A 24,456-nucleotide genomic window follows, 5' to 3' on the forward strand; every position below is an offset into this window, starting at 1 on the left:
GTGGAACGAAGATCAGATTCAAATGTTTTCTTCTGACAGTCTTCACTCCTCAGGTGAGACGCCGTGACGTCACGGCTTTGTGCAGCACGTGGGAGTCTGATCTCACGCTCTTTGCCCCTCAATTGGGGTGACACAGTTGATGATGTCGTAGCGCTCCTGGGCGGGGCTGAGGGTGGCGTTGGGGAAGTGAGGCTTCCAGTAGAACTACGAGAGGAAAACAAATCAACAGAATAAAACTACAGCTGTAAATAAACGGTTACACTGTGTGTGTGTGTGTGTGTGTGTGTGTGTGTGTGTGTGTGTGTGACTATGTGTGCTTACATCTTCTGGGATTGTATACGGAGGGCGGAGCCACTCTTTGATCCTCCTTTGCTGGAAGATGAAGACGTACGCTGTGACGGCCATCAGGGGTAAAAGAAGTATGCACACACCCACTATCACACCTGGTTTCACCTCTGCACCTGAAGCACACACACACACACACACACACACACGCTGAAGAGTTTCTGATGCAGTCTGTGTAAAGGTGGGTGATTAAACGTTCCCACTCGTCGGTGGATGTATTCAGAGTTGCCGGTCTCACCTGAGTGGGGGACCGGCTCACACAGGGAGCAGCTGGGCGGGCCCACGGACAGGCCGTGGTAGATGTACTCCACCTGAACGCAGTAACGCTGCCCCGCCTCCAGCTGACGGAGGGTCAAAGAGGAGGAGGAGTCTTCAGAGAGCTGAGGAAGAGCAGGTGAATGAGCAGGTGACACACAGAGAGGGACACTTTGGCCCGGTTCGGACGGGTTCACTTAACTCACCTGTGCTGTCTCTCCCTCTCTGCTGTAGTGCACTCGGTGCTTGGCGATGGCGGCGTGTTTCTGAGCCAGGCTGTGGTTACGACGAAGGTGAACGGTGAGAGATCCGGGCCGGGCCGACAGGCTGACCTCAGGTGTGCAGGAGTCACCTGGAGGAAGACGAAGAGAGACCTGTTCACTTCAGCTTCCCGAGTCAGCAGCAGCTGATTGGAAAATGTTTTCAAATACGACGACGAGGTGAAAACTAAAGTCAGCATCTACAGCTGGTGTAAAAGAAAGACAGTGACATCTAGTGGTGAAATCTTCAACTACAACATAAGGTGATGCTCTGACTGAAGCAGGAGCAGGAGTTCAAACAAAGTCCTCCTACAGTTTTTAGATTAACACTTGCTGACACCAAACAACTGGTGCTCCTCCTCGTCCTCCAATCACATCGTCCTTCACTCTCGCTCACATGCACCCTCTCCCTCTCTCTCACCGTGCGAGCTGCAGGCCTGCACCGGGCTCGACTTCAGTCCCCGTCGCTCCGCGTGCACTCGCAGCAGCACACAGCCGTGCTCGTTCTCTGCTGCTGTGAGAGCGACGTCACAGGAAGTGGACGGCGTCCGGACACAGGCGGGGACGTCTATCCAATGGGGGACGTCTATCCAACCGGCACTATGGGAACTGGCAAATCAGGTTATCTTAATCAGGCATCTTTAAGATGAAAAGATTAAAACTTCACACCCCACATTTAAAATACGCCACAACAAAAAACATTTTTAAAAATTTTATGTCTTTTTTTTTTTGTGTGTGGGGGGACATTTTGGATTTTCAAACATTATTTGAGAATATGCATCAGTAAGTTTTATCTTAGACTCATTTTATTCGTCTTGAAGTGACATGTTGGATCATTGTGTGTGAGTGGAGGCTGAGCTCACCCGCTCTGCACGGTGTAGGTGAGGTCCGTCTCTGCGGTGGGAGGGGTCCATGTCAGCAGCCACTTATTAACATGGACGTCTTGTGGGGGGGGTGGAGGCTCCTCACTCAGAGCTAAAACAGAGGACGAAGAAGATTATTATTTCACGACCAAATATGGAGAAGAAGCCTTCAGCTTCTACGCTCCGTATTTCTAGAACAAACTGCCAGAAAACTGCAAGACTTCCACTCTGCACTGTAAATTGTAACTCTTTTTTCAAATTTTCCTTAAATTAATTTTATTTGAATTATTTTTAAGTTTAACTCATTTCGATGATTTTCAAATATTCTATTTTAACGTTTCTTTTCTTTCCTCTGTCATGATGCTTCCGATGTTTTTTGTGTGAAGCACTTTGAATTGCCTTGTTGTTAAAATGTGTGTTATCAAACAGTTAACAGTCAGATTGTGTGATTTTATTAGCATTACAAAAAAAACCCAAGTTGGTTGGTTGGTTTTTAATTGTCTCCTTAAAGAGAAATGAGAGAGAACGCCACATACAGCACAACACAAATGTCTGTATACATGTAACATAAACAGCACAGGACACACACATCACTTCATTTGCACTTGTTGCACATATAACAGATAAATCATTCTATTACACTCCTGTTATTATATTATATACCACTGACAAAGCATAGAGAGGAGTGTTTACATTGTGATCATATCTACTGTTAACTCACACTGTAATAGTAGGGCTGGTTAAAAAACATGAATCAATCAACTATTAGCATTTCAATTATTATTTTCCCCATTAAAGTATTCAATGTAATGACGCCCCTGTCCACTGGGGGCACTGTGAGCATTCATTTAGTTGAGGCCTGTTTGATTTCCTCATAGTAAACTGCTTACTTTTAATCATCATCAGAATAATTAAATGTATGCAGGTGTGACCATTACACCCTGCAGTGTGTAAATTATAAAGTCAGGTGATGTTCTACCTGCCGTCCAGCTCTGCGGACAACCGGAAGTGACTTTTATAAACGGAGTTTGGTCAAATAAAGACAGAAACGGGAGTTTTTTAAGTTTATATAGTTCACATAAGAGGATTGACTTGCTAGCGTTGAGTGTTAATTTATCTTATTTGAGGTTAAAGTTATGTTTTAGTTTTCAGAGACGCTCGCAGGATGGCGTTGCGACATAGTTAGCATTTAGCATTTAGAGCTAACTTTAGTTTCCTGAGGTGAACGGTAAGTGGTTGCCTTGGTTACCTGAGAGGAAGGCTTGAGTGAGCAGCAGCAGCCGCAGCAGGAGAATCATCGTCCCGTCATTTAAACATTATTTAACGAGGGTCCGGACTCTTCTGTCTCCATATTTAAATAGAAATAACCCGAGTTTAATCCGTGAAGTGTCCGGGCAGCTGCACTTCCCTTTCAGGATTGGGAAATAGATTTATGGTGCGTTCAGGGACTCCTGGTGTTTTTTTTTTTATTCACACGTTGAAGGTGTGTTTATAACCTTAGAAAAACAATGGTACTACCGGTAGTTGTTTTGATTTAAAAAAAAAAAATAGAATAAAGTTGCAAGATTAAAGTTTATCCTTGTCCTTGTGTTATGGACGTTTAGCTGGGAAGTTGTTCCTCAGGTTTGTGTTATTTTTACAGTCTATGGTTTACACAAGCTATAAAAGTGTTATTATGTAAACAATGAGACAACAAAGACTATGTAGGCTAATCTAACTTTAACTCTTTATGTACCAGATATGAAAATGACTTACCTTCAAAGATATATACACACACACACACACACACACAAAATGCCAGAGTCCTAAATTTGCTCCTATCCAAATGTTTTCAGATGAATAAGACATCACCTGAGCGAGTCAGGAACCAAACATAGACACGTTTTTAAGGTCATTTGTTTCTGATATGCACTTGAGGAAAAAAACGTGTAGAGTGTTAGGAATAAAGTTGAAAATAAAGATGACATTTTGAGAATGAAGTCCAAATATCAAGCAACAATTGAAAAAAAAGTCAAAATATTGAGGAAAATTTTAATTTTCAGGATAAAATAAAGTTTTCAGTAAAACTTATGTTATATTATTTGTGTCAGTGGTAGTTAGTCATCGTCTGAAAAGTTGGGAGTTCAATCCCCAGCTCTTGCAACAACATGTCCAATGTGCCCTTGGTTAAGACACTTAACCCACTCCCGCTGCTTCGTCTGTAACATATAAATGTGTCTGAATGGGTTTATTAATACTGTGTGTTTGATGGACGTTGAGTTGGGGAAGTTGTTCTTCAGGTTTCAGTGTTTACACAAGCTATAAAAGTCTTTATTATGGAAACAGCTTTTTTTCCCCCTTGACATTTATACTTCATTCTCTAATGAATAGAAATCTTCCTCTTATCATTGTTTTTTCATTCCTGGTCCTAATCCTCGTACTTATTTTTCCAGCTAGTCCAACAACAAGTGAATGCATCATGATTCATACCTGTTGCAGGGAAAACATCCAGACACTCCCCTTACTGGAAATGTTGCAGTGAAACCACACTCCTAAACTCATCTCTGTTCCTTGGTCTAAATATCCCACCTGCAGAAAATCACAGGTAAAGGTGTGAAAGAAACAGAAATAGTTTAATGTAAATTTACATTTTTCTCAAACTCTGTCAAAACTGATGTACAGTTATGAAAGTCTGTTGTGTGTCACTCCTGGTTAGATCATAAGGAAATCTACCAGCTGTGTGTGATCCAATCATCTCCTACTTCTGAACATTATTCAGTTATATGACTTTTTTTTTTTTTTTTTTAAACATGAAAACAATTTGAGCTATGTATTAATTAAAAGAGGGCCCCTTAATGTTTCTAGTGGAGGAGTGAACCTGATTAAAATCTTCTAAAGTTGATTTATGAGGAGGGGGGAGAGACAGAAATGGCCTTTAAAACTAATTAATAATTGTCAGTGTAATTTTGTTTTTATTTTAGAAAACATTTAGTTAAAATATGAAAAAAAAACCTTGATTGAAGATGAATCTTAAAATTATATATTTTGTGGTTTTATGTCCACACAGAATGAACACACACACACACACTGAAGCTCTGTGTTGAGTTAATTTATTACAGTTTTATATTTTACATTAAAACCAGAGCGGTGCACCATTTTTATTTTCACTATTACAATAGACAAAATGTGGCGGCAACAGAGACGTCAAGATAATTAACAATAATTAATCATGAAGTCCTGTGTGCTCTCTTTTAAGGCTCTTTGTTCTGTGACGGCGTTAAATAAAGTTTATTTAAAGTTGAAGTCCCATCACTGGTCGTCCCTAAATGTCGCCCACACTAGTTTTATCTTGAATAAACTGTATAAGAACACGGAGAAGAAACTGTACAGAGTGAAGTCATACATGATGCAGATCATATGAGGATAATATTCAGCAACATACAAACTGAACGTGATAATAAAAAAACACATTAGACGCTTTGATTCAAATAAAAACAATCAATCAGACATCCCAGATTCTATAAGAATCATAATGAGAGGATCACTCACACACACACACACACACACACACACACACACAGGATGGAGGTCTCTACGTATGCTAACAAGCTAAATATAACCGAAGGACGGACAGCACCTACAGACATCAGCTGCCAATCACTCACAGGCTGTACTACATGTTACATCACTTCCTGTTTGGTCTCATGATCGCCTGCAGCACCCGTCCACGCAGCTCAGTGAGTCTCTTTTCACCTCTGCTTCTTCATCTTCCTCCTCGCCGCCGCTACTCCTCCTCATTCAACTCTTCTTCATCTATTTTTCTCCTTACGATCCTCGTCACACACTCATGTCGACCACGCCCTCGTCTGTGATCAGCTGACTCCTGAACCCCGGCGTCATGTCCCTCATTTTCATCTGCATGGGGTCATAAATGTCCTGACAGGAGGCCCCGCTCCCCTCACAGGACAGCAAGGGGCGTGGCCTCCGACCGGAGCTGCCTCCCGTGGAGTAAATGCCCGAGTCGCTGCTGCCACTGCTGTCCTGTCGAGTGTGTCTAAAAACAAAAACACCACACAACATGAGAGCGTGTTATTAGAACATCCCTGTACAACAACAAAGTTACCTAAAGGAAAAAAGCAGACCTGATGTCTGGCTCCAGGTCTGGGAGGGGCTCCTGCAGGGCCTCGGGGGGTGGCTGGTGGACCTCCAGGACCAGGGGCTCCGGGCAGACAGTCACCTCACACAGGAGCTCCGACTCAGAGTCAGGGGTGAGGAGGCGCGGGACATCTGAGCAGGAGTCATCGAGGTACTACGGAGGAGGAGGAGGAGGAGGAGATCAGACGGTGAGAAGTTCAATAACCTATCACGTGGCTAAGTTTGTCAAAAACGAGTGATCAGACCCGCAGCGGATCAGACTTCCATCAGACTCTGGGTCGTACCTCTTGGAAGTGTTTGGGCAGTTGGATGGGCGGGTACAGCGTGGACTTCACGGTCCTGAAGCACCAGAAGGAACCGGAGAGAACCAACAGCACGAGGACAAAGAAGACGAGCAGAGAGCCCAGGAAGTACAGGACGATCTGCCACCAGGGGAGGGTCCCTGTTCACAAAGAGACCCAGAGAGAAGTGTCCTGAACCACGTCACAGCAGTGCAGCATGTCAGATTTCATTTCTATAGTCACGAGCTGAAAACTAAAATAATGTGTTTGAGTGTGAGTTTCTGCCCCTCCCCTCGGACGGTCAAGTGTGAGTGGGTCACCTTGAGTCTGCACGCAGACCGGGCTGGTGATGCTGCTGTACTTTTGGTAGAAGTCGTAGCGGCTCTGGACGCTCACGCAGTACACGGTCCAGGACTTGAGGCCGGACAGGGTCACCACATTCACCTGACTGTCTACACTCTCAGGCCGCTGAAAGAGAGACAGACAGATGAAGACAATCAGACAACAGAGGAACTGGACTGAGGCAACATACAGTAAAACTGACACACACTGTGTGTGGTGTCTTATATCTGAGTGAAATCATGTCGAACGTGTATCAGTTATGATACTTCAGCTATTTAAGGGGAATTTGTCATATTTCCTGCACTTCATGCATGGAGATTAAAACATGCGGTTTTCTCTTTGCACACCTTGATCTGATCTTTCAGATCTGATCTTTCCACAAGTGACAGGGTACATCGAGTATTATTAGTATTATTATTTTTTTCCCTTTATTTAACGTAAACTTGTTTGTTTTTTTTGTTTAAAAAAAATAAATAAAAAAATAAAAATCAGCAGGCTCAAGAACAGTTTATTCCACCAGGCAGTCAGGAGACTCAACTCCCTCCCTGCTCTCCCCCCCACTCGTCCCCTCTGCCCTCCTTCCCCCCTCTGCATCCTGCCAAGGTCACCTCCACCTCCCGCGTGCTCCACTAATTCACGCACTCTAAAAAACTCTGCACAGCCGTTTATTGTTTATGCTATTTGCACTATTTGCTACACTACAACGCACTACCTCACTTTTTAACTTAATCTGCACTCTGTTTATATTGTTAATACTTTAATTTATCCACAGACTACCTCCATGGTGAAATACTCACAAGTGCCCTTGTCTGTCGATTGTCTGTCGTTCGTTATTTGTTGTCCAAATGTCTTTAGTTAAGTTATTTGTTGTATTTATTGCTACTTTTCTTAGTGCTCTTTTCATGCACTGCAGGTTTGCACTGCGGGTTGGGGGGGATTGCAATTTCATCTGTGCTGTATGTTTAACATGGAGCATGTTTGACAAATAAAGAACCTTGAACCTTGAACTTTTCTGAGTCTATGTTTCCTCTTTTTTTTTGGAGCTGCTGTAACAACCAAAGCTGCACTTCCTGGGACACACCAGAGGTCCCGAGTGCTCTCAGGAAGAGCATGACTAAATAAAGAGTCCTGTTTTTTCTTCTTCATGTAAACACTAATGCAGCTGCTGACGCTCACAATATTACTGAGGTTCATTTGTCAGAGTACCGATGCAAATCCTGACGCCTTTGAATCGATTTTTAACCGCCTGACGATAAATCTTTACATGCCCGTTGGTCTAGAGGAGTCTAGTTCAAAGAGTGAGCGCCCTGTTGTGCAGGAGGGAGTGCAGACCTCTGAGCAGAGTCTCAGTCTGTGGTATGTGGGTTTAAGAAAGTGTGTTTGTGCCTTCACACAGGGTTTCCTGTGAGAGCCTCAAGGCGACTCTCACATAAGATTATTAAAAAAAAAAATCTTTATCTGGAGCCACTGGTTTCCTGGCAGCTGCATTCTTGTACAGCAGCGAGCAGGTGTGTCTTTAAACAGGTCTGATGGGAAACACTATTTTTTGTGGTTATCACGATGGAAATAAAAACATTGTGAGATTATCTCTTTTGTAAAGAAGCCATTTTAACTGCTGAGTGAAGAGCTGAGCTCAATCATCATGCTTTCACAACATTTTTCTTGCACTTGATGAAGCTCTCAGCTGCTCCTAATTTTTCTGATTTAAAGAGAAACAAGTAGCAATGAGGTTTTTGTAAAAACAGGGTCTACATATGAACACCTTAAATGTGTATGTATTAGTCTGGTTTAGGCTTTCAGCAGCTGCCTTCAGGGACTGCAGAGAAAAGGAGAAGTGTGAACAGCAGAAAGCGTGAGGGATTTTTTCCTGCTTTAACAGGTGCTTCAAACAGGATCTGTATGAGCTAATAAAAGGCTTTCAAATAGGAACCGAAACAGGTGAATGTTCGTCACAGGACATTTAGTTAGCCTGTGAACACATGACAAGACATTCAAATGTTTCCTCAGCTCGCTAATCCCCGTCTCCTCAGAGTGTGTTCCTACCTGTGTGTCCTCAGTGTGTGTTTCTACCTGTGTGTCCTCAGTGTGTGTTTCTACCTGTGTGTCCTCAGTGTGTGTTTCTACCTGTGTGTCCTCAGAGTGTCCTCAGTGTGCGTTTCTACCTGTGTGTCCTCAGTGTGTGTTTCTACCTGTGTGTCCTCAGAGTGTGTTTCTACCTGTGTGTCCTCAGTGTGTGTTTCTACCTGTGTGTCCTCAGAGTGTGTTTCTACCTGTGTGTCCTCAGTGTGTGTTTCTACCTGTGTGTCCTCAGAGTGTGTTTCTACCTGTGTGTCCTCTGTGTGTCCTCAGAGTGTTTCTACCTGTGTGTCCTCAGAGTGTTTCTACCTGTGTGTCCTCAGAGTGTTTCTACCTGTGTGTCCTCAGTGTGTGTTTCTACCTGTGTGTCCTCAGAGTGTGTTTCTACCTGTGTGTCCTCAGTGTGTGTTTCTACCTGTGTGTCCTCAGTGTGTGTTTCTACCTGTGTGTCCTCAGAGTGTGTTTCTACCCGTGTGTCCTCAGAGTGTGTTTCTACCCGTGTGTCCTCAGTGTGTGTTTCTACCCGTGTGTCCTCAGTGTGTGTTTCTACCCGTGTGTCCTCAGTGTGTGTTTCTACCCGTGTGTCCTCAGTGTGTGTTCTTACAAAGTCCACAGATTCCTCCTGGTAGAAGATGGTGAAGTACAGATCTGGCACGTTTTCCCTCATGGATATGTTGGTGCTGGTCACAGGGTCAGATATGAAGACATCCAGGTCCCCGCCTGCAGGACGTACTTCCACTTTGGACGGAGGACCCAACTTAGCTAACAGGAGAGAGACAGATTGTTTAATTGAGGAGACAGGCGAGTAACGGGCAATCGGCCAATCAGAATCAAGTAATTAACACAGCCGTGTACTGAGGCTCATTTTGTAGCATTGTGTTAAATTTGTTACCCATAATTCTCACAGTCCTGGAAGTCATAAAGGGTAAATAATTCAATTATCATTTTAGTTTTAGTGTTTCACTAAGATCACAATCAAAGTAAAACACGAAACTAAAACCTTCAATCTGAGGCGGCTGAGACGCCGTCTGCTGAGACGCCGTCTGCTGAGATATCAACAGATTACGATTGCGATCACATGTCTGCAGGTCTGATTTCATAAGATCAGTCAGTAACACGTGGCTCATGTTTCAGAGATTGTGCATCTTCTTCCTGCTGATTGTGGTCTACTTGAGGTTAGGTGACACCTCAGGCTGTTTCCTGTTAAGTTTAACACACACACACACACACACACACACACACACACACACACGCACACACACACTCTCACCGTCTGTATCGGGACAGAACTTCTTCTCCACCCAGTCCGAGTGAGTCCCGTTCACGTTGGCTCGGACCCTCAGGAAGAAGATGCTCAGGTACTGCAGATCGAATCGTGTCAGGTCACATGACCTGTGCGGCGACTCCTTACACGCCATTTTCCACGCCTTCTTCTGGTTTAGCTTGAACCTCCTGTTGTCACATAGGATGTAAAATACACTGACATGTAAACGCTGAATAGTTGAGCATGCAGCGGGAGCAGCTTGGGGTCAAGCGTCTCGCCGAGGGGCGGTAACAACTAATCAACGCGTCTCATTTCAACGTCAACATCGGAGTTTATTAACAATCGCACTCGCAGGAATATTATGCATGCATGAAAAAATAAATAACAGGTCGGACATATAGGCCAGTGAGGCGACAGCAGGTATCGCATCACACGTGTGTAAGAAGAGTAACACGTGAAACTCACAGGATGAATTCTGTGGTGAAGGTGACGGCGTCGGAGGAGTCGTGGTCCCAGGTCAGAGTGTAGTTTGTGTTCAGAGTCAGGACTTTGACGTTCTTGGGAGGGGACGGCTTTGCTCCCTCTGCTGAGACACACACACACACACACACACACACAGACAGACACACACACACACACACTTATTTTCCTACTCAGTGAAATGGAAATGTTACATCAGACTGACAGAAAACATTTGGAAATGTCTGCAGGATGTGATTCGCTGATTGTTCCTCATCAAGTTAACTTTATTTATAAAGCACATTTATACACATTCTGAGTTTAGTCAAATACAACACATTCAAACGTCATAAAAATTTTTTTAAAGACAATTTGAAAATAAGTTAAAATGTAACAACAGGAAAAACTATAGTGGGCACTGCTGTTGGGAAAAAAACACTGAACTGTAAAAGCCAAATCAAATAAAAAATATATATGTATATTAAAATTAAAATTCTTATTTTTTTTTTAAATAAATTTAATCGGAAGTGTTGCCACAGAAAAGGTTTTTTTTTTACATGTTGCTTTCTTCTCTCTCTTCTTATTTTTTTTTACATATTAAAAATAAACTAACAGGAACTCGTCTGGGACTATTTGCGAGCGGCTGTGTTGTTCGAGGATGTTTAATCATTCAGTCCAATAAAAACACACGACGCCCTGTTTCCAATCAGCCTGCAGTAAAGAAGCAAACACATTCCACAGAATCCACAGGAGTCACCGAGCTCAGGTAAAACAGGTGCGGCCCAATTTAATGATTCACCTGGGGAGGTATTTGAAAGCCTCACACTGAAACTAGGAGTTTTATTTCACACACGTCGTCGATAGCAGCGATGCTGCAGAGGCAGGTCGACTTGTCGCATCGCCGAAAGGTACGAGAAGTTTAAAACGGGTCGAGACTAGAAGGTGACGTTAATGACGTACGCAATGCTTTAAGATCCAGACGTTTAACAGGAAGGGTTTTCAGATCAACGTTTTCTTTTATTCGCTCAGAGAACAAAACCGGAGTGTTCATTCAGACCTCCGCCTCATTCAGAGCCCAGACAATAACAAAATAGAGCTCCTCCAACGCTGTCTGCAGGCCAAAAGTAACCCACAATGCATCACTCCCTGCAGACCCAAAAATAACCCACAATGCATCACTTCCTGCAGACCCAAAAACAACCCACAATGCACCAGTCTCTGCAGGAGCTGCTCTTATTGTGCTATTGTCTCAGAGTGGAAAGAAATAAAACGCAAAGTCGACGCAGCATGAAAACGACACAAAGTCCACTTTGTTGAGCTCCACATTAAATTACTGTTTGAAGTTCTCACACAGGAAGAACCAGTGAAGGAGACGTCGCCATTGAGCTCCAGCATGAGACCAAAACAAACGCCTCCGCTCTCCTCCAGCGACACGAGCGAACCTCCCAACTCCTTCCCACTCGAGCTCGGCGAGCCTTCACCGACACCGTGAAGCACGATTGAGTCAGAACTGTCCTCGTCTCCAGCTGCACTGTTGTGATAGCAGGGCTAACGTTAGCGCTCGCTAGTTAGCTCGTAGCTTCACGTAAACTGACACAGAACAGGTGACGTTGAAATAATCACCGAGTGTTCTTCTTCTTCTTCTCTAGTCCTCGACTTGAACAGCTTTCAAACACAAGGGGAGGAGGCATTTTATTTATTTTTATTGTATTTTACAGGGACAATGCATATTCAAAATAATGTTATGTAAATATGCCAAGAGTTAGCCAAAAGGCTCCTCTTCCTCTGCTGTCACGACTCAGAGAGATATTCACACAGGATGATCTTGGTTCCTGCTAAAGATACTGTATGTGGAAAATGTCGCTCAATCTTCCTAAGGCAGCATTTTGTACTTTTCCTGTCGACGTTCGTCTCTGTCTCACACTGGTGATGTGTGTGTTCACCAGTAATCATTAAAGCACAGAGTGCAAACTGTGTGTGCTGCACATTATAGACGGCTAACATCATCCACTAAGACGAAGAAATGTAATCTGAACAATTAACAAAAGCAACACTGAGGCCTGGAGAGTCCCGGCTCTGAGAGGATGAGGACCAGGGGAAGTACCCAGGACCCCAGCAGCCAGACTAATCCGGGCAGCAGCCCCGGGGGAGGGAGGGGGGGAGAGAGAGAGAGAGAGGCCGATGAGACCTGGTTCTTCAAAACACAACAAATCTGAAGACGGACTACACTGAGTTCAAATGAAAAAAACAATGAGGAAGTAAATCACAGACAGTCACAATGAGAAAAAAAAAACAGAAGTCTGGAGGAGAGCCTAAAAGATGGACATCTTCAACCACCAATAAAAAAATCACGCTACACTGTGAAGATGAGAGGAACGAGGAGGAGAGATGTTTTTTTCTCCAGGCTTCACCTGGAGGTTCGTAAAGAAAAGGTCACGATGATAACGTCAGTTCCTTCAGCTGATAAATAAAAGCTTTTATATGCTCAACGTGTGTCGTCTGTTTTCTTGTTCTTGTGTCTTAATTCAAAATACTGCAGCAGACCTGGAGTGTCGACACAGAAAGAAAAAGCAGAACAAAGTTCAGTCTAAATCACAAGATGCTGAATAAAGGAAGTGAAACTCGGTTTTTTTCACCAGTCTTTTTATAGTTACTGTAACTGAAAGAACAGAAGCTCTCTCTGAATCAAACCAGGCGGCAACCTGCCCTCGACAGAAATCAAACAAATGTAGAAGTGCACAACCCAGAAGTTGGTCAAGTGTTCGCTTGACGCTGGCTCCATCAACGCAACAGGCGTTTTTTTTTTTTTAAACCTCATAAATAAAGAAGCCTGACTAGTTATCGTCATCACTGTCACACGCTGTATGGGGGGGGTGTTATTCATCGTGACATGATTGACAGGAGAAGAGGCCTAAAACCCGCCTCAGCCTGTCGTTAGCTTGAGGCAGCATTTCCAGCATGGCGGCTGCTGCCGATGAGCCTCCAGCGCCCCCTGCAGGGACAGACGTCTGACGCCACTCAGCCTTCACCCAGTCTGTGAATCAAACCTACATTTTATCTTATTGAGCAGTTTTAGGCAGCAGTCGCTCCTCTCAGTTAGCCTAACACGTTGAACCTGAGCCTCCTCTAGCGGAGTACGGCTACAAGCTAGCAAGAAAACAATAAATGCTAACTGCATCTTCAGATTACAGTAATAGAAACGGCTTTACGGCAGCTTCAGTAACTCTCAAGGGACACGACAGATTCCTTCACAAAGCGAGCGCACAAAAACCAAACGACGACGACGTGCAGCGCCAGATAATGTCATAGAAACTCAGCTTTGGTGCAAAACCACAAGAAGCACAGGAAGAGAGCGGCAGAGACAGGCAGCCTGACATCCTGTGTGTCGGCACATGTTGTTGTTGTGATGAAACCAGGGCGGAGAACATTAACCAGCTGATGGCCAGGTACTTTTAAATACATGCACATGTTGAACAGAAGTCTGGAGGAGAGCCTAAAAGACGGACATCTTCAACCACCAATAAAAATGTGCAACTGACTGTGTATAAGACGAGTCGATATCGAGTATCGCCAGTCAGCGGAAAAAAATATCGAGATATGAGTTTTGGTCCAGACGCTAAAGCTAAACAAAAACAAAACTGAGCGAGTTGTTTTAGGAGCCAAAGAGGAGCGATTAAACGCCAGCACGCCGCTTCACTGATAACCACAGAGCACAGCAAGAACTCTGGCCGCGGTTTAGGACTCGGACCTGCATTTGAAACGCCACATTAAAGATTACAAAGTCCGCCTTACTATCACCACCCGAAGACCAGATCAAGAACTCGAGGACTCACGTCTCATCAGGACCTGGACCCCGGAGCTGGCAGGGCTCGCTCTTCTTTAGTGCCTCCATCTTGTCCAAATGTTGCAAACATATTAGACAACTAAGACAACTTCTGTGTTTGCTGTCGTTTCATCAAAGCGGTATTGATAGTGGGTTTTTTTTCAAACGGGGCCGAGTTTGGGAGCCAGAAAACGTTATCTTTTACATTCCTGTTAGATCTAGTCTTTAATTACCTGTTTACATTTTTATCTAATTGTTCATATTTGATGTTTACATTATACAAAGAGAGCACAGTCTACTGAAGGTAAATTCCTTGTGTGTTAAACGTAAAAATCTGTATTTCTCTTCACTCATCATGTATAATAAATGTCTTTATCAATTTATGTTTTGCTGCAGTTTTGTTGGCGGATTAATTCTGTTGAAACATCGATCGTCTCCCAGCTGAAGCGTCCATCTTGGACGAAGCTCTTTCTTTTTTTTTCTTTTTTTTTAATGACTCAGAGAGGGTTATTCGAGCTTTCATCTCAGCTCGCCTCAACTCTCGTGATGCTCTGTTGGATTTACGGTCCTAGCTGCTCGACTCCTCATATCGCCTCCCCTTCATTGGCTCAGTTTCAGGATCCATTTTAAGATCGTGTGTTTGCTTACTAAGCGTTGAACGGGCTGGACCCATTCCACCTCTCTGACCTTCAACGGCCCTTTTGTCCCGTCACGGTCACTGAGGTCTGTTGATCAGTCACCACCCACTCTCCTCAGCGTAAGAGTTTGTTTGTTTTGAGTGTTTTTTTCCCATTTGATGTGAGGCACTTTGGGTAACTGTTGTTTTTGAATGAGCTCTAAATAAAGTTGGATTGGATTGAATTGGACAGTATAGAACAGGGGTGTCCAAAGTGTGGCCCAGGGGCCATTTGTGGCCCTTGGGAGGATTTTTTTTCAGCCCTCAAGTTAAATGGAAGAATCAGAAGATTTGGCCTGAGGCCTCATTCAGATGGCTTTTTTTATTTATCTTTTTTAACGTTAGCGAGGGCTAAATATTCCTAAAATAGAAAATGGCAAACAGCTTTGAATATTTTCCTCTGTTTTTGTTACTTATGAAAATTGACCTTTTGTAAACAAGCAGACTGTTGTTTAACAATGTAATAACTTTAGGTAAATACAGAAAGCTTTTACAAAAAAATAACCACCTTACAGGTTTGATTCTGAGAAAAACAAATAAATAAAACAGATGAAGAAGAACGAAACATAAGCATTTAATATATTTTTAATAAAGGCTTTCTAATTTACAAAGCCTTACTATTTTTTATTTTTTTTTTAAATGGGAACTAAACAGTTTCTCACTGCAATTATTTACCTTGTATTTACGTTATTTTTAAAGTTCAAAATACAAAAGGTTCCTAACAAAATTATTTCAAACAAAAAAGAACTGTTTGGACACGACTGGTACAGAAGTACTGCAGCTCACTTTCTGTTTAATTGTATGCCAACTTTAATATCTACACAACATAAAAAAGAGTAATGAACCTGTTTCTGCATACAGATTTAATTTGAAACCTTGTTTTCTCTTTTCAAACCTGATCAGTCTGATTTAAACAGGATTTACTTTCTGTTTCCAACATGACGAGCCCGTCCTGAATGTTAGCAATTAAACTCACGTTCTGTGCTCAGGGAAACACAACTACAGTGTGTTTGTGAGTCTCTGTGTGTTTGATTCCTCTCCTTTATAACCTTTAAAAGCCCCTCATGTGTGCAGCTGTTTGAACATCTGCCTCCGCGCGCCCAGCTAACTCTTACAAACACTGAATAACACGGACACACACATCTACAGAACACCCGACGACAGGTTAAATGTTTTAAAGTCGTTATGTTTTCTTCACATGGAGAAAAGAAAAGACCGTTTATAAAGTCTAAAGAAGAAGAAATCGCATCTCTAAATTAGTACGCTAACATTCAGGTGTTACGGATAAAAGAGTGACCGTGCTTACTGGTGTCTTCCAGTTGAAACGCATAAATCTTCAATAATGCTTGATTTATTTGACTTATCATTATAGTGTAAACATATATTCTTCAGATATGTATTTAACAAACGTTCACGATGACACCTACTTCGCCTCTTTGGGTGATTTTAACTACGACATCCACTGTTACACTAGGCTGGAAGTCACCGGTTAACACGGTCACTCTTTACACCGATACACCGAGGGCTCTTCGTAGCGTCCGCATGCTAACAGTAGCGGGAAAAAACACTCACCTGCGCAGGTGTAGAGGATCAGGGGCAGCACACAGACCCACGACAAGACAGACATGACTGCGGGGGGGTATAAACAAACAACACTGACAGGTCTTTATGCGCTCATGTCTCCGTCCGAGCCTCCGCTCCGCCGCCTGCCTCAGCTCGGCTGTGTGCGGAACTACGCATACGGGGCGCGCGTGCGCTTCTTCTCCATGAGATGATGGTAGGTATTATCAGCGTTAAGGCGCAATACCGCCACCTGCTGGAATTCAAGATTCAAGAGAGTCAAGATTTCTTTATTTAGTCCCGAAAGAAATTTGCCTTGGACGTACAGGCTGCTGCATAACACATACCACGACAGAAAAAAAAAACAAAAAACAAACAAACAACAACAACAACAAAAAAAACAGTAAAACGGTGCATAGCACACAAGTGCTGACAGTGCAATAAAGTGCATACCTACCTAAATACATACATACATGGCATTCCTTTACAGGAACAGAAACTCTACCTACGGCCTGAGTTCAACAGAGAAATGGATAGTGGGATAAATGAAAATTTATACCTGTTCAAATATCTTTTCTTATTTTTAACTGGAACTCTGTAACGTCTGCCTGAGGGGAGCAATTCATACTCAGAATTCAGAATGAATCCACCGTTTAAATACAGAGGAAAAAAGGGAATACATGTTGGACGATTTTTTTACCATTTCCTGAGTTTGTATCTCTTTTTTTCCTTTTGGGGGGTTTAATGTTCACTCCGCAGGATCCTTAGTGACATGACCGAGTCGGACTCTTTTCTTGTGTCACTTGTGCAACACTTTCATTTTGACAAGTCATGTTATTTCCTTTAACACTCAAGAGATCGGAGCTCTTATTTACCCTCATCATAACTTCATGTAATGCTGTGGTTTCCTTTTCATTCAGAGAAGAGGAAAAGGATGATGGCCACACGGGGATGTGAGAGCCAGAGAGAGGCTCTGACGAGTCCTCGGACACCTGCCCCCCCACACCTCCGTCAGACGAGGAGCTGTTCCTCTGGAGCCCGACTCCCTCCATGAAATCTCAAATACATAAATTAATTTATGAAGCCAGCAGCAAGGAGCTCAATCTGCAACCAAGAAAATAAAAGCAGCAGGGCGACAGTCCCTTTAGGACCTGTAAAAACTTTATTTGACTGCGTTAACTCACACACGCCTCAGTTTGTTGTTTGAACCAATACTAATCAAACCGAGAGCAATGAAAATGTTCAAATATTTATTCAAGTTCATTGTGCAGACTTTGAGCTGCACAATCAGCAGGACTCAGCTGTGACACAACAGACACACACACACTGAACTCATGGCTACACGGATGTAATTCTGTTCATAAAATCTTTAGAGTGCCGTCAATACTTTAGTGTAAAAAGTCCAGTTTGTAACTCACAGACGGATTCATCTGGACGAGGCTTCAGTCCTTTTCCTGCACATCAGGTTCAGTCATCACACTTGTATAAAAACTCCACATGTAAATGCAAACATGATTTTTTTTTTTTTTTTACGCAGACTGTCCCTCGCGCTGGACGAGATCAGGAGTAGCGTGCGTGTGTTTAAATGTTTGAACATCACATACATGGAGATACAGCCTTCTTTAAATTATATTTATCAACAATTATTTCTTCATTAAAAAAAACAGAAAAGCATCAACTGAAACACAGACGGATAAAAAAGTTTGATTAAAATTCACAGTTAAATGTGTAATACTGACAGAATCAGTAGCTGCCTTAGATTTGTAGTTTCTCTATTGGAGTTCTGAATCGCAGCCTGCTGCTATGTCAGAGGTTAAAGGTGAACTCTGAGCGTGCTAATGTTCACCTGGGACTGATTAGGCTGAAGTCAAGGGTTGGTTAGGCTGTACCTGAGTTACACTTATCCCTGGACTTTCAGCCCCTCCTCCCTCTGTGACGTCACTTTCTGTGCTGCAGCTGTTCACTACTGCCTGCAGGGGGTGCTCCTCCTTAGTCCTGTCTGCCTGCAGGGGGCGCTCCTCCACCTCCTTAGTCCTGTCCGCCTGCAGGGGGCGCTCCTCCACCTCCTTAGTCCTGTCTGCCTGCAGGGGGCGCTCCTCCACCTCAGTCCTGTCTCTCTGCAGTTGGCCGTCCTCCTCCTCAGTCCTGTCTCTCTGCAGTTGGCCGTCCTCCTCCTCCTCAGTCCTGTCTGCCTGCAGGGGGCGCTCCTCCTCCTCCTCAGTCCTGTCTCTCTGCAGTTGGCCGTCCTCCTCCTCCTCAGTCCTGTCTGCCTGCAGGGGGCGCTCCTCCTCCTCCTTAATAATAACACTCACAGGGTGGCAGACCTCCTCAGGTGTTTTGGAGTCCTGCATGGCTTGGTATATGTGGGAGTTGGGCGGAGCCAGCATTTGCTGGGGGGGGGGGGGAGACAAACTTAGTTAGATTCTCTTCAAGATCTAAATGACTGAAACAAAAATTGATTTTTGATTCTGTTAGTTGTGTGATTGTTGGATTCAAACTTTGCATTTAAAACTCATCAGTCAAACAATAATAACACAAAAAATAACTGGTGTTCTGCGAGGTAAAATCTCTCTTTTTATCAGAGCAGTCTAGTGTGTTTGTAAGGTTGTCAGACACTTAGAATAACAATCAGAGCGTGTCAGTGACAAAAACAACAACTTCATAACGATTATGTTGCAGACAGCTGAAATCCATTTATAAAAAGACAATCTATGAAGTTAAAGAAAGACAGAGATATACCATAAAGTGCTGAGGCAGTGAAACTTTAGGACACAGACATTGTGATATTCTTTTGCGGTACACGACTGACACAACAACCAGAGCCATCACGATCACCATGAAGACAAATATCCCCACGGCTGCAACCCACGGAGCCTCCTCTCCTGCAGAACGCACACAGAGCAGAACAATCATCAGCAGGTCACAAAGAGTCACACAGCTCACTCCGCTCAGCTCCGACATGGCCTCAGGGAGCGACGCCATGTTGCTGTGCTTAAAGATCTGACATTCACTGAGGTTTGCTGCTTTAAAGCTATAACGTTTGAAACTTTTCTAAAAACATGTTTTAGAACCAAAACTGAAAAAAAAGAAGAAGAAAAAAATCATGAGACACGTGTGTATGAGAGAAATGAGTGGAAGACAATCTCCTGCACGCTAGCTAAATTGCACATAAACGTTGGAAATGTCTCGGTTCAGAAACGGCATTTTTCGTTAAATAAAAACAAAAAAAGTACCTACAATTCTGTGCTTAGGATTTCCTATTTTTCTACTCATATTTCTTAACCTAAAGCTGCCATGAGTAAAAGCAAGGCAGCACTGAGGGGGATGGGGTGAATGAGGAGGCGCTCCCCCCTCATTTACAAATGCTGCTCACCTATTTAGCAATTTACACTGTGCAGGAGTTTGCTTGCAATTTCTGGTTATCACTTTTAACACTATGACACCCATGTGACCAGACTCCTCGAACTTTGATTGACAGCTTTGGTTACATGGGGGATCTGATGTAAAAATGACTCCATAGTGTTCTGCCCGATGTTCTGACTGTGTCTCCATCAGCAGATGTTTGTTTTCACACAAAGACATCCTCTGATTGGACGTTTGCTTCGTCACGTCCTCTCACAGTCTCACTAACGCAGCTCCTGCGGACGGTCTTACCGTTGGTGGTGCTCTTGCAGACGGTCCTGCTGGGTTGGCTCGGGTTGAGGTTTACCTCTGTGTGGATCTGGACCTGGACGCAGTACTTGGTCCAGGGATCCAGTTCATCTAAAACCACCGAGTTCTGCTGGAGCTTGGTGAGGCTTTTGGCCTATAGAGAGCAGCAGAGAGCAGGTCATATGGGGTCTGCAGCAGGTAAGGAGAGAAGATCAACTGCTGCAGTATCCTCCACCTCACCACAGGGGGGGAAGATCCGACTAAGCAGCTTTTTAAATATAAACTTAAAACATATAAACAGCTTATATGAGAGACTGGCAGACTTAATGTCAGACAAAGACAGAGTTTGTTTGTTGTGTGAGTTAGGTGAAGCTGAAATTGACAATCACTCTCTGTTTCACTCTCCGATCTATGACAACATGAGGGATTTTCTTTTACAAAAAAACTTCCTCAATTTCTGCTGATTTCTTTTGGCTGGACAATTAAACCACAGCAACTGAGCTTCTGGTGTCTTATAAGCCTATGAGGAGCGGGCGCTTTGTGTGCATGACAAGAAAACAAGTTGAATAAATAAATCACTAATAATATAAACACAGTACTAACTGAATCAATGTACCTTCAGGGACTGAATCACAAAATTATTGTGAGGCTTTTGCACCTTCTAAACCAAATAAGTCAAAAATTCATGAAACACACGGAAAGGGTTAAATGCACCTGTAACTGCGCTGCCGAGTAAAGCCCTCTGGTGCCGTTTCTGTGTATTTAATTATGCAGTCATTAGAGGAAAATTATTTCAATGCAAATGCTTCACGACATAGAACGTCGTACGCGTTGACAACGACACAAAGTTCGAGTACAAGAATCACCTTCTGCTGAGAGTTGGCGGTAACTGCGCCACAGTATTTGTATAGATGTGACCAGGAAATCAGGAAAATCAGGAAAACCAATCCCACCACTGGAGACCACTTAAAAATACATTATCTGTCAAGTATGTTTTGGGAAAATGTCCGTGATGAGAAACTGCACCTGGTGTTTGTGTCCATCCCTCCAGTAGGTGATGTTGTAGGTCGGCGAGCTGAAAACACTTCTGAGTGCAGATGTGCTGAACTCCGGATCTGACACGCTCACTTCGATTTGTCGCCCTCGAGAGATGAGGGAGATGCCGGGCGGTCCAATGATGGCTGAGGAAGACATGAAGCAAAACTTTCAAATGAACAGAATTATTATCAAGGAGATTTACTGCTTCAAGTTGAACAAAACGACCAAATACAGTTTGGTGTTTTCGATTCAAATATACAATAGGCGCAAAAACTTAGTTTTTTAAGCTTATTGGTTATAATGCCTTTTAAATGGATCATGTATCTATATATAATCTTCAATTTCTTAAGTATTGAACGTCCGAGTTCATGCTCTGTGAGGACGGACTTCAGTCTCATGGTATAGATGGAGATGGGTGATAAACAGTCACCTGTAGGAGCAGTAATGTGTTTTTGCTGTACTCACTGTCTCTGTCCATGGTGAAGTTCTTACTCTCCACCCACTCTGAGCTCTCCTCCCCCCGATGTGACCTCACCCGGCCTTCGTATATCCCAAACGCACTGATCATCTGGGACAGGTTGCACTCGAGGAGAGACACGTTCACGCAGTGAGCCTTCCACTCCTCCTGTCGGTAACTGCTAAGACTTCTGCAGGGGTAGACGAGCGGAGGAGATTTAAAAAAAGGAAGCGGTGCAAAAAACCAAGCAAACGGGCCAGATCAACTGTGTAACTGTGCTGCTGGTTTTCTTGGTATGAGAACAACAGAGGGGTCGGTATCACATCCTGTTACGTCTAAAAGATTCTTCTTTTTTTTTCTTCATAAAAACACAGACACCTACGCGAGAGCTCAAAGACGTTTCCTAACCACACTCAGCGTCAACTCTTGGTACAAAAAAAACCCTGACGAAAAAAAAAACCACTAGTTAAAACTGTGTGATGTTTCCTAAACGCAGCTGGAAACTGAATGTTCTGTCTGTTATAACTGGCAGGTGTGTGTGTGTGTGTGTGTGTGTGTGTGTGTGTGTCAGAGTGGAAGTGGATCCACACCTGGTCAGTGGGGACTCTGATAAATCTCCCCCGCCTCTCAGAATAAAGAGAATAAATTCAATCCCTCTGTTTGATAAACCCGGTGCAGAGACTGAAGCTGCTCGTTCAGTCTGTGTGTACACATGGCAGCAGGTAAACTTCATTTTCACACCTGAACACACTGCTGTGTGCACAGGTCACTCAGACCGCTCATGCTAGAAAACGTTTGAAATGCTAGAAGAACATATGCAGGCCTCCTTTGATGATTAATCATCACACAGAGTTCACCTGGACTGGACTCACCTGTACTGGGCTGTGTATCTCAGGTCACCTTCTGCCCCTGTAGGTAGATCCCACCTGAGCACCAGGTCCATGTTGAAGGAGGTGAGTCGGACCCGAGAAGGTCTGCTGACGAGTCCTGACACCACACGTACAGACACAGACCATTTATTAGGTTGTTGTTTGAATAAAAATTTAAAATACATGTGTAAAGAAATCTTATTTATTTTACCGGCTGTCTCTAAAGATTACATTTTGCCCATTCATTCACACCATGGTTTTGTATGGCTACATGCTAACATGCTAACAATCCTCCCCCCAGGTTGGAAACATTGAGACCGGCTGACTCTGAGTCAGAAGATTAACGTAAACTGTGGTACAGCTTCAGCAACAGCAGAACAGGAAGTAGAAGTAGACGTCATTTATTTTCTGACAAGGAAACATGAGGACAGAGAGACTCCTTCGACTCTGACGGCCTACTAAGTTTATACATCAGGTAACTGTCAGACTCTTCCAAAGGCTCTGCGTATATTCAGACAGATATTATCATTATCAGGGTCGTGGCACATTGAGCTGTCCTTGGTCTCGAGACAAAGCTGAACTGTATCAGGTCGCCCCAGCAAACAGCAACATCTGGACAGATGTTATTCAAGTAGAGATCACATGAAAAGCAAAGGCAGCCTCAGCTCATTCACTTTGCTTTAATATCAGAAGTGTTTTAAAGTCAACACTGGGAAGACTTTAACATGAAGAAGAATCACATGAAAATGTTTTTTATGAAAAACTAGAACAAACTCGTGATGGGGCCCCCCACCACCCAGCGGCTGTCAAACGTTAAACCACATCACTGCCTCCAAAATGTGTCAATTCTGCCATGACAGGAGGAAACCTCCCATCTGACAGCTCACACTCTCAACGCTCTGCTAAGAGTCGCATGCATTATTGCAGTGAAAATAATAATGCATGCTGGTTAGAGGGGCCCCCAGCAGACTCTAGAAGCACCCCTGGCTTTATTCTGATATCATTTATGTTGACCTGAGTCTGTTATAAAGTAAACACAGCTGCTGCTGTCCTCCTCAGGTACACAATGATCTCCTGTTCTGAGACTCTTATCAGCGGCTCACCTCAACAAAAACACATCAAAACTCTCAGTTACTGCGGGTGTACAGTGGCCGAGTGGTTAGTGCGCGCGCCCCATGCCCGGAGCCAAGACCTCCAAGCGTTCAAATCCGACCTGCGGCTGTGGCTCCTTTCCTTCACGTCACTCTCAGTTCCCTCTTTGCCTGATCTCGATCTCGATCTCTCCAACAGAGGAGCGCCCGAAACGCCCAAAAATAAATGAACAACAAAAAAAACACACACTCCCAGATACTGTTCAATGACATTTAATAACCTGTATTAAAAACACACGCTATGGATAACTCTTAGTGGTAGAAAGTCCCTTTTGATGACACACACACACACACACACACACACACACACACACACACTAAAACGGACAAAAATGAAAGTAGCCTAAAATAGGAAGAAGGCTTTACTAAAAAAAAAAAAACTAATGGAAACATGGTCATTGTGTGTTTACAAAACCAACAAAAAATACAATAACATGTCAGTGATACTAAGTGACCCATTCAGCCTTTTTGAAACAAAGAAGAATTTAAACACACACACACACACACACACACACACACACAGGTGGGAAGGTTACCTGAGGATCCGCTCAGAGTGTAAATCATCAGGATGAAGACACACACAGCAGCCCACATCTTCATCAACTGAATAAAATCCTCAGCAACGCGCGCGTGTGTGTATGAGTGTTTTCTGTTTTCTTTATGATCCGGGTACTTCCTGGTTCTCAAACTGACAGGGGGGGCGGGGCCTTCTCAGAAACGAAATTCTTCCTGCTCAGAAACGGTTTGAGCGTCGAGGAAACAAAAGGTGAAAACAACGTTGTGATTTTTTTTTTTTTTTTTTTTTTTGCTGCTAACTTGCTGGAGAAGTTCCTGATCACAACACGCGGTTTTAGTTTACCTGTTTAATGTGGTGCACCTGTAGAGAGAAGTGCGCATGCGCAGAACGTGAAGAATCCTTTAGAATGAAACTTTTACATGAAATAACAAATGT

At 43.5% G+C, this 24,456-nt stretch overlaps 3 protein-coding genes across 10 annotated transcripts in view; all 3 read right to left on the reverse strand.

The window, feature by feature from the left end:
- ifngr2 (interferon gamma receptor 2) overlaps positions 1-3,147 on the reverse strand; it is a 251,499-nt gene extending 248,352 nt beyond the window's left edge. Inside the window, exons 1-7 of one of the 4 annotated variants that reach the window (XM_079357609.1) lie at positions 2,973-3,147; positions 1,724-1,835; positions 1,282-1,460; positions 807-952; positions 584-725; positions 322-461; positions 1-204 (exon numbers count right to left, since the gene is read on the reverse strand). The exon at positions 1-204 is cut by the window's left edge and continues 1,706 nt beyond it. In XM_079357609.1, the coding sequence (XP_079213735.1) occupies positions 103-204; positions 322-461; positions 584-725; positions 807-952; positions 1,282-1,460; positions 1,724-1,835; positions 2,973-3,021 (870 nt within the window). In that variant the 5' untranslated portion in view covers positions 3,022-3,147 and the 3' untranslated portion in view covers positions 1-102. Of the gene's footprint in view, positions 205-308; positions 462-583; positions 726-806; positions 953-1,281; positions 1,470-1,723; positions 1,836-2,972 lie in introns of all 4 variants that reach the window. The other 3 variants (XM_079357608.1, XM_079357607.1, XM_079357610.1) reach the window with 3 other exon arrangements.
- A 1,649-nt stretch (positions 3,148-4,796) lies between these two features.
- LOC306832491 (interferon alpha/beta receptor 1b-like) lies at positions 4,797-16,534 on the reverse strand. 2 transcript variants are annotated; one of them, XM_079357222.1, is made up of 8 exons: positions 16,351-16,534; positions 10,286-10,403; positions 9,827-10,008; positions 9,161-9,318; positions 6,459-6,606; positions 6,142-6,299; positions 5,845-6,011; positions 4,797-5,756 (listed from the first exon to the last, which is right to left on the reverse strand). In XM_079357222.1, the coding sequence occupies exons 1-8, from the start codon at positions 16,403-16,405 to the stop codon at positions 5,540-5,542; spliced, it is 1,203 nt and encodes a 400-aa protein (XP_079213348.1). In that variant the 5' UTR covers positions 16,406-16,534; the 3' UTR covers positions 4,797-5,539. The 2 variants fall into 2 exon arrangements, with proteins under 2 accessions (XP_079213348.1, XP_079213347.1); XM_079357221.1 differs by having other exon boundaries at positions 10,286-10,406.
- Positions 16,535-17,573: 1,039 nt separating this feature from the next.
- LOC306832706 (interleukin-10 receptor subunit beta-like) lies at positions 17,574-24,394 on the reverse strand. 4 transcript variants are annotated; one of them, XM_079357600.1, is made up of 8 exons: positions 24,041-24,394; positions 22,357-22,471; positions 21,493-21,674; positions 21,016-21,170; positions 19,993-20,143; positions 19,078-19,220; positions 18,342-18,728; positions 17,574-18,308 (listed from the first exon to the last, which is right to left on the reverse strand). In XM_079357600.1, exons 1-8 carry the CDS (start codon positions 24,102-24,104, stop codon positions 18,195-18,197), a joined length of 1,311 nt encoding a protein of 436 aa, XP_079213726.1. In that variant the 5' UTR covers positions 24,105-24,394; the 3' UTR covers positions 17,574-18,194. The 4 variants fall into 4 exon arrangements, with proteins under 4 accessions (XP_079213726.1, XP_079213728.1, XP_079213727.1 ...); XM_079357602.1 differs by having other exon boundaries at positions 18,531-18,728; positions 24,041-24,393; XM_079357601.1 differs by having other exon boundaries at positions 18,420-18,728; positions 24,041-24,393.
- Between the last annotated feature and the right edge of the window lie 62 nt (positions 24,395-24,456).

This window comes from Symphodus melops (assembly GCF_947650265.1).
Source record: "Symphodus melops genome assembly, chromosome: 12".
NCBI lineage: Eukaryota > Metazoa > Chordata > Actinopteri > Labriformes > Labridae > Symphodus > Symphodus melops.

Coding starts and splice junctions, on each gene's coding strand:
- LOC306832706 (XM_079357599.1), bottom strand. CDS start 24,104: ATGAAGATGTGGGCTGCTGTGTGTGTCTTCATCCTGATGATTTACACT. Junction 21,171..21,492: donor CTTCACCATGGACAGAGACA/GTGAGTACAGCA, acceptor TGTCTTCCTCAG/CCATCATTGGACCGCCCGGC. Junction 18,729..19,077: donor CACTGCCTCAGCACTTTATG/GTATATCTCTGT, acceptor CCCCCCCCCCAG/CAAATGCTGGCTCCGCCCAA.
- LOC306832491 (XM_079357221.1), bottom strand. CDS start 16,405: ATGTCTGTCTTGTCGTGGGTCTGTGTGCTGCCCCTGATCCTCTACACC. Junction 9,319..9,826: donor GTTCTGTCCCGATACAGACG/GTGAGAGTGTGT, acceptor CTCTCCTGTTAG/CTAAGTTGGGTCCTCCGTCC. Junction 5,757..5,844: donor GACCTGGAGCCAGACATCAG/GTCTGCTTTTTT, acceptor TTTTGTTTTTAG/ACACACTCGACAGGACAGCA.